Source organism: Trichechus manatus, unplaced genomic scaffold, assembly GCF_000243295.1.
Source record: "Trichechus manatus latirostris isolate Lorelei unplaced genomic scaffold, TriManLat1.0 scaffold00058, whole genome shotgun sequence".
Taxonomy (NCBI): Eukaryota; Metazoa; Chordata; class Mammalia; order Sirenia; family Trichechidae; genus Trichechus; species Trichechus manatus.
In genome coordinates, this window is record NW_004443994.1 from 4,372,837 (window position 1) to 4,382,304 (window position 9,468).

The 9,468-nt window shown below is 39.3% G+C and overlaps 1 protein-coding gene across 4 annotated transcripts in view; it reads left to right on the top strand.

The window, feature by feature from the left end:
- The window catches only part of LRRC8C (leucine rich repeat containing 8 VRAC subunit C), a 107,845-nt gene that overhangs the window by 89,866 nt on the left and 8,511 nt on the right, over positions 1-9,468 (top strand). Inside the window, exon 3 of one of the 4 annotated variants that reach the window (XM_023733391.1) lies at positions 5,654-5,697. The exons of the other annotated variants lie outside the window; for them this stretch is intronic. Coding sequence (XP_023589159.1) covers positions 5,654-5,697 — 44 coding nt within the window. The remainder of the gene's footprint in view (positions 1-5,653; positions 5,698-9,468) is intronic. 4 annotated transcript variants of the gene reach the window in all.

Below are 9,468 nucleotides of genomic sequence, written 5' to 3' on the forward strand. Positions count from 1 at the left end.
CAGTTCTTAGCTCCAGGTACTAAGCAAGATTAATACATACACATCAGAAGAAGTTAAATTAAAGTGAAAGTATAAAATATCAGGGATTAAAGGTAAAAATCTTAAAAGCTGCAATAGAGAAAGATAGATTGCCCTCTAAAGGATAAAATCAAAATGACAGTAGGCTTCTCATCAGCAAAAGTACAAGCCAGAGAAATATGGAATAATATTTAAAGTGCTGAGGTGAAATTACAGAATTTATTGCTCATTAAAACTATTATTCAAGAATGAAGACAGTAGAGACATTTTCAGACATACAAGGTATGTGAGTGGTCTATCTACAATCCCTTATTAAACAAATTATTAAGGGATACACTTAAACCAAAAGAAAAATGAATCCAGAAGAAAGGTATAGGACATAAGAAAAACGGTAAGCACATAATATAATATATATATAAATAGTCAAAATGAACTATAGTTCGTAAAAAAAAAAAAAATTGAGTGTTTCAAAAGAGAGCTAAAACATTCTGATAACAAAATGAAGAGCTCTTTAGTGGGTAGTTAAAACCTGCTTGGAAAGGGAGTAGGAATACTGAAAAATTTAAGTGTAAGTTTTAAGAAATTATAGATGACTTCTAAAAGAATAGAAATACAATCTATACCTTCCTAACTAGTTGGGGGAGGGGAAAGAAGATATAGAAAATGTTATCAGTGCAACAGAGGACAGGCAGAAGGTTGAGGGGTGAGAGGAGAGAAACAAAGTAAAAGCATGAAGAAAAAAATTTTAAATATAGAAATAAATCCAAGTATCAGTAAATATCCATATATGAGTGAGCAAAATAATGTAATGGATATTAAATTCACTTGTAAAATGAAAGAAGTGATTAGCTTGCAGTTTTAAAAAATCCATAAGACACACACCTAAAAAATAAAACAAAATCACAAAGATGAAAAATAATGATTAAAAAAAAGATACAGCATTGAAAATACCACAAAAAAATCTAATGGAGCAGTCTTAATATTAGACAGCATTTATGTACATATTTGAGTTTTAAAACATGCACGGATTCTTATAACTACCACCACAAACAGGATACAGAAGAATTTTAACACCTCAAAGAATTCACCGGTTCTGACTCTTTACAGTGAACCTCTTCCCCCACTGCTAACCTCTGGCAGTAATTGATCTGTTCTCTGTCCCTATCTGTTCTCTGTTTTATTTTTGAGAAAACTATGTGAAATCAGCCAGCATAATCTTTTGAGACTGGCATTGTTTTTAGTAGCAAAGTTGCCTGAATGCGCTTAACCATTTGCACCACACCGGCACCCTTGTTTATACATTACATTTAAGTATACACATGAAAATCTGGGAGAGTGTACACAGTGGTATCAGTGCTTACACAGAGGAATGGCATGGAGTAGGGAAAAGTAAAAAGAAGACTCTGCCTTTTGTGTTAAAAGTAAGTGTTTTAAAAGAGACAACCCATTTATAATAGCAAAAATGAAACTAAAATGCATAATATAACATAGCTGAACAATAAATGTCCAAAATTTATGTGTGCAAAGCTGTAAGACACTCCTGAAAGACATAAAATTAGACACGGACAGGTGGAAACGCATACCATGGAGAGGAAGAATCAATATCATAAAGATTTCAGTTCTTCCTAAATTAATGTGTAAATTTAATGTAATCACAATAAAAAACACAATCAAGTGTTTGTGGGGTTTTTTCCCGGATCTAGACAAGTTGATAATAAAGTTGTGAAGAGCAATCAAGAATTGAAACACTTACACACTGTAATTACTGATTTAGTTGTCTTTTTCCTGTGCTAGACTTTGAAGGGCTTATTGTTTTGGGCATCCCTAACATGTTGCTGTTAGGTGCCGTCGAGTTGGTTCCAACTCATAGCGATCCTGTGTACAACAGAACAAAACACTGCCCGGTCCTGCACCATCCTCACAATCGTTGTTATGCTTGAGCCTATTGTTGCAGCCACTGTGTCAATCCATCTCGTTTAGGGTCTTCCTCTTCTTTGCTGATCCTCTACTTTCCCAAGCATGATGTCCTTCTCCAGGGACTGATCCCTCCTGGTAACATGTCTCTAACATAATACCTGGCATTTTGTGTTGTTTTGGTTAGCTGCCATCAAGTTGGCCTCCAACTCCTGGCAACCCCATGCTCAATGGGACGAAATGCTGCTCGGTCCTGTGCCATCCTCATGATCAATTTCAGACTGGACCATTGTGATCCTTAGAGTTTTCATTGGCTGATTTTTGGAAGTAGATTACCAGGCCTTTCTTCCTTGTCTGCCTTAGTCTGGAAGCTCTGCTGCAACCTCAGCATCATAGCAACACATAAGCCTATACTGGCTGATGGGTGCTGGCTGTGCATGAGGTACATAGGCCAGGAATCAGTCCTGGGTCTCCCACATGGAAGGTGAGAATTCTACCACTGAACCACCATTGCCCCCTTGACATATAGTAGAAACTCCAAAATGACTGAATTTTTCTGAGGGCATAACCAGAATTGTTCCACCCCCCTTTGTATCATTTATGTCCCTGGCATGTAATAGAGAAACTAGCCCTTATTTATATTGCTCTATCTTTGTTATTTCAAGTAGTTTCTCTGAAGTTAAGTAGTTTGTTTTGTTTTGTTTTAACCTCAGTCCCTTGACGCCTTATTCGTGCAAATATAGTACTTTTTCAACTGATTGTATAATACTTTTTCACAAGTGCATTCTGCTTTTCACTGCAATGCTCCTCTGGAAACTGCCTAAATAAGTAGATCCTATTTTTACATAACAATGATATGTGTTATGATTCTAATAAAGTACTGAGAATCATAACCATTGTCAAAGGTCTGTCATCGAGTCAGAGACCTGGCTATAAGCGTGGTTGTTGTTGTGTCCCATTGAGTCGATTCCCACTCACAGAGTGTCTTAGTCATCTAGTGCTGCTATAACAGAAATACCACAAATGGATAGCTTTAACAAAGAGAAATTTATTTCTTCACAGTAAGGTGGGCTGAAAGTCCAAATTCAGGGTGTCAGCTCCAGGGGGAGGCTTCTTCTGTCTGTTGGTCTTCTCTTCAGTGTTCCCCCGGACTAGGAGCTTCTCGGCGCAGGGACCTCGGTCCAAAGGACGCGCTCTGCTCCCGGCACTGCTTTCTTGATGGTATGAGGTCCGCCACTCTCTGCTTGCTTCCCTTTCCTTTTATCTCTTACAAGAGATAAAGGTGGTGCAGGCCACACCTCAGGGAAACTCCCTTTACTTTGGATCAGGGATATGACCTGAGTAAGGGTGGTGTTACAATTCCACTCTAATCCTCTTTAACATGAAATTACAATCACAAAATGGAGGACAACCACACAATTGTGGGAATCATGGCCTAGCCAAATTGTTACACATATTTTTGGGGGGACACAGTTCAATCCATGACATAGAGACACAGTAGAACTGCCTTGGTGGGTTTCCCCTAGGTTGTAATCTTTCTGGGAGCAGATCACCAGGCCTTTCTCCCGTGGAATGACTGGTGGGTTCGAACTGCCGACCTTTCAGTTAGCAGCTGAGTGCTTAACCATTTCACCACCAGGGCTTCTTACTGTAAACATTAATGATTTGAAATGGTGATTATTATAATTAAAACGCCATATTTGTACAATGATCATGCAAGGCATTTCAGTATTCAGTAAAGTATGCACACAGTCCATATAAAAATGCATCTCCTCGATGGTATAAATTTGACTTAAACAACCCAGTCACCATCTTAAATATTTTATTTCTTTTCCTAGAGTTTAGCAGCATCTCAGGGTATGATTTGGATAAGCTATTTCCTTTTTTAGGGAAGCTTGAATTTCTAACTTTTTAAAAAGTAGAAGATACCTCCTGTAGAAAGCAAAAGCAAGAAGTTCAGTTTATTTCATTGACCATAAAATTGAAGAAGCTGAGATTTGTTTTGTTTTGTTTCCTCCAAAACAAAATAACTGTTGTGAGACTAAATGGGCAGCTTCTATCTGGAGGTGAGATGAGAAGGGACATGGGAAATCAGGGCTGGAAAGGAGGAGTGTGCTGTCACAGTATAGGGAGAGCAATTAGGGTCACATACAATGTATGTATAAATTTTTGTATGAGAGACTAACGTGAATTGTAAACTTTCACTTAAAATACAACAATAAAAAAAAGATTAAGTCCTATTGATGAGCTAATGGATATTAAATCAGAAGTCTGAATAAAATTTTTTTAAAAAGCTGTTGTATTATAGCAACATGATTTCAGATGAGAGTTCATGAACCCAAATTTTAGTGAGCCATTTTTCCAATCCCTGCAACCCTGGGGTTTCTTTTCCAGAAGTCCTACTTGGATATCATCACAGACATGGAACAATTTTACATGCACAGTGTTTTTTCCCTTTTGTGAATACTTGGAGGATTTTGTACACTTTTGTAATCCAGATTTCAGCAGACCTAGAGAAGACTGGGTCACACCCCAGTCCATTGCTCTCTCTTAAGATTTAGACAAGCCCCTGGAAGTTTCTCATGGTCCCTATAGCTGTCGGTTTCTGTTTCCATGGAATTAGTTTAGATTATAGATTTTTACTGAGAGGTGCAGAAATCAGTTTGGCCTTTTTTTCTGGGTTCCTGAGAGCTGGACTGTACTGAGGCTAATGAGTGAAAGCTGACCAAGAAGGACCACCTGGGGGCCCAGTGCTGACTAAGCCTCACAAGGCATGATATAATCTATCATGACCATGCAGTGAGGCCAGTAAAAGCCCTGAGCCCTGAGGCTCAGATGAAGCTTTCTGGTTGGTAAGATGAACATATGCTCCCAGGAGGGTAGCACGTCCACTTGTGACATGAAAGCTCCATGCTGGGACCTCTCTCAGTCCTTGCCCTAGGCTTCTCTTCATTTGTATCATTTTTTGTTATATTAAAGTTGTTATTGCAGGTATGGTGTTCCCTGTAAGATATGTGAGTCATTCCAGTAAATTATAGAACCTGAAAAAGTAGTGGGGGCTGTCAGGTCTGAAGTGGAGGGAGTCACGTGGACTGAGAAGCTTGTGGCTGGTACCCACTGACCTAGCCCTGGGTGGCTAGGGATGAGAGAGAGAGGGGCTGCATGGTCAGCCTGGGGTCTGAATTGAACGGGGAAGGCTAATCTGAGATTTCTACAGGATGCAGTTGGTGTATGGAGTGGGTTTTGTTATGTACCACACAATTTGGTGATCTTAGTCTCCCTGGACTGAGCTTTGTTTACCCTGACATCACATTTTACCCATCTGAGGCAAACTCTCACCATCTGTACAACTTTGAGCCAAGCAGGAAATTTTGTCCCTTTCTGTGGATCCTACAAAAGTTGTTGATGACTGTGTCACAGATTTTACTAAAGGTTTGGGGAGGTTGAAAGGTATTTATAGCTCAAAAAAGAAATAATGTTTGTATGCTCCAACTCCAACCTCCTGCCATGTTACTTAACCTACTTCCTCACTTCTAGCCCCCCTTCTCTTCTGCTGACTGACCTCTTATCTCTGCCTCTGTCCAGTCCAACCTAGGGTAGGCAGTGTAGCTGGCTCTTTGCTACCTTGGCTTCACCTGACCCTTGCACTCAGTGACTTACCTTCTTCTCTGTCCCTCTCCTTTTTATTCCCAAACTTACATAGATATTTTCTTTAACATAGGTGACTTCATTCTAAGAAGAATTCTGATACCAGCTTTTATGAGAGTAAGTTTTCTTACCTTGCTGTATTCTGGATCACGTTCTCTTGTTCATCTTCCTTTTCTAAAAAATTTTGTCTCCCCTCCCCCATTTCTTTCTCCTCCTCCTCCATCCCCTGCGCCAAACACACCATATAGCTCTAGTCTCAAGACTTTGTCCTCCAAAGGCCATTGGAGGGTTGCCCCTACAAGAAAATGGTGGTGTTCTTCTGCATTGTGACATGTTTGTTTATGAGCTGGTGGTGATGATGTGAGACTTGTTGTTTTTCACAACTGGTTAAGAAGTAGGGTATTTTTTCCCTACTTCTACCCAAGCCTTTTCCCTTAGCCCAGTACCTCAGCCTGAGCCCTACAGTTATCCTTTTGAAATTTGTTTTTCAGGCTTTGCAAACTCTTTAAAGGTAGGTAAAGGTAAAAAGAAGGAGACATAGGTTTAATTAGGCATATTTCTCAAAAAAGCAGAAAAGGTAAAACATAAACTCCCAAGTTCTTACAAGCTGCTGTTATTCACATAGATGTGGCAAAAACACGTTTTACCCTTTTTTTTAGGAGGCCCGTCTACCTTATTTTGTCCATCTTCTTTCTCTTTTTGATTATGCCTTTGAAAACAATGATCCTTCTCCAAATCTAGCGTAATGTTGCAGAGTTCAGAAATACTGTTAAATTAAACATACCAGGTAACTTACTCCTTCTGTTCTTACGCCTTCTGTAGCTGTTTTGCTGTTTAAATCTTCATACTGTTTACTGTTGAGCTCCTTTCCACCCACTCCCTAATTTGCCCTGTTCTTTTTCATAATCCTGGACTGAACACCTGCCTTCACACTGTTTTGGAATTCTACTCTTAGCTGCCCCTCTGCTGGAGTCTTCGTATGTTTCCTCACACCATGAGCAACTATTGTTCTTAGTGACTAAATTCCAATATTGTTCCTACTCAGCTGTCATTTCTGATTAGTCAATAGCTTTTGGAAAAGATCGTTGTCTTTATACTTCTGGGATTCAGGTAGGCACATTTCAAATATGTCTTCACTAAGTCTGAAAAACAAATATAAAATCAGAAGGCTGAAAGGAGCTTGAGGAGAGAACTGTGTATTACCCTCATTGGTTGGGCTGTTGGACATAAACACATCCTGGCATAGGCTTGGTAGAATGAAAAGGCTCTGTGGAGTAACAGATGATTTCCAGGGAGGAAATCAGAAGACAGGTTTAAATACCTGCCCTGGTGTTTCTAGCTAGGTGAACTTGAACAAATTGCTTAAGTTCGCTGAACCTTGGTCAGTTTCTGCTTTTGTAGAATGGGAAGAATACTACCTGCCTCCATAGCATGGCAGGTGCTGGCCAATAAGGTGCCTTTGTGCAAAATATAAAAAAGTCCCCCACTGTGTAGACATAGCCCCAAAGGCACACATGGGAGCAAAGGGAACACAAGCTAGATTTTAGCCTCCACTTGCCCCTCAGCTGGGCATCCTGATGCTTTGCATAACCTAAACCCTGTACAGCAGCCAAGCTCCAGAGGTGTGCTGTCTTCCCCGATCAGAGCAAGCCTTGGGGAGAGGCTGGCCAGGGGTACAATAGTGGAGCCCACCTGGTTGCTCGGCAGGGATTTAGCACCTTAAGAAGGTGTCTGCCTTTTTACCTTCTAAGGGATCTTGAGTTCACACTGATTTCTCTGTATTTTCATCACACCATTAACAATGGCATGTTAACATATTAGCTCAAAGGTGTCACTCTTGGAGAATGTGCTCAGGGAAGCATTCCTTTTCCCTGTGGGTTCCCACCCTCCACCCTCTACTTCACAGATTGTTGGAGGATTAAAGTAGACCACAAATGGGAAATCATCTGGAACATGATACCAAACACTGGATTTCTCAGTTGTTTTTCTTTTACGTTCCTTTAGGATATTCTGGCATTTGCCTAGGCTCTCTCCTACTATTTTCTATTCCAGTGGTTTCCAAAGTAGGGTGCTTGACCCTCCAAGAAATATGAAAGATGCTTCATTGAGGTGTGAGGGGAAAAAAAGTTATTTTATTTATATTTATTTTAAAGAAATTAAGCTTTACCAATATTTGATATATGAATTGACATACGTACTTTATGGATACAGTTACAAATAAACCAGTTGCCATTGAGTCATTTCCGACTCATGAGGACCCCATGTGTTTCAGAGTAGGGTTTTCAATGGCTGATATTTTGGAAGTAGATTGCCAGGCCTTTCTTCTGAGGTGCTTCTGGGTGGACGCAAACCTTCAACCTCCTGATTAGCAGCCAAGCAAGTAAACCATTCGCACCACCCAGGGCCTCCACAATTATAAATAGATAGACTCATTTATGTGTAAATGGGTGAGCATGCTAAGCTTTACTTCTGTGTTATAGCTAAGTGGTAAAACTGAAGACTCAGTTCTCACACCTCTGTAGCCACAGAATCCTCTAAATGCAAATACATTTGGTATTCTTCTCTACCTGCTTTTGATTTATATAGTAAGTAGTTTCCCTCTGCTTTATCTTTCCAGACAGAGCTTTATAAATCTTCTAGTGAAATTTTTTTTCAAATTGGGGTCCTTTTGGTTTAATCCTAGAAATATAATACAAGATAATAAGAATTTATTTTATTTTAGGTAGCCTGGGCTGGATGACATTAAGCAAGTTACTTAACCTTTCTGTGCCTTGGTTTCCTCCTCTGTAAAATGGGAATAATCAGAGTACCTACTTCATAGGGTTAATGTGACAATTAAAAGAGTTAACATTCATGAAATTCTTATAGGGTCAGCCATATATTAAGCACAATAAGAGTTTGCAGCTGCTATAATTATCATCCTCATCTACATCCCTAGGAGAGGTGTCCTCTACACCTAGATGTAAACTGGAACTAGAAGGACTAGTCTCAGCTCTGGATTAATTTACTTACTTAACAAATATATACTAGTGGTCTCTTGCTCCACTCTCTTGTCAACCTGGTGCTCTGTTTGGTGGTCTGTCTCCCTTTGTCATCAGTTTGTGGTCACATTCTCATGCCACAGCAGTCCACTTTCCAGTGGGCTCAGATTCTATTTCTGTTTAGAAAGGGGCTTGAGTCTTTGCTGTGCAGAATCACTAAACACTGTGGATTTCTAGACATTTGACATTTTAAGATACAGATAGACTTTTTCCCTACATTATTAATTCAGTATGTCATTGCTGTCAACTCCTTGGTTATTATTCGTGCCCTGAAAGGTTTGCTTATTGTTCAAACTGTTCTGCTTTCATAGATTTCTTTCTGGGGATGATTCCTCCAGATTGACTCATAGTGTATTCTTCTATCCTACCTCATCTTTAAAAAGGATATTTTTTCTCTTTCCCAAATCACAATCTTATGAGACTGTTGGACATTCTCAGAATTTAATATTCTTTTCAACGAACTGAAACACTGGTAGAGGGCTAGAGGTTCTCTGTGTAATATGTTGCATGAAAAAATAGCAAGTTTAGACTTAATTATTTTATTATTGAACACTTCTGTATTCTTTTCTCTCTCTCTCTCTCTCTCTCTCTCTCTCTCTCTGAAGAGATGGTTTTTATAAAAGCTCAGTAAAATTCCTATTATAGTAGGTCCAGATATGGGTAGAAAGAAAAGGGGAGATTATAAAGATGGGAGTTTATGCTATATTTCCTCTTTCCAGTCCTTTTACTTCTCATACACAAAAATACAAGAATGTTCCCTAAATATTTTTTTTTTTTATTGTACTTCAGGTGAAGGCTTACAGAACAAATAGTTTCTCATGAAACAGTAGTACACATATTGTTTTAT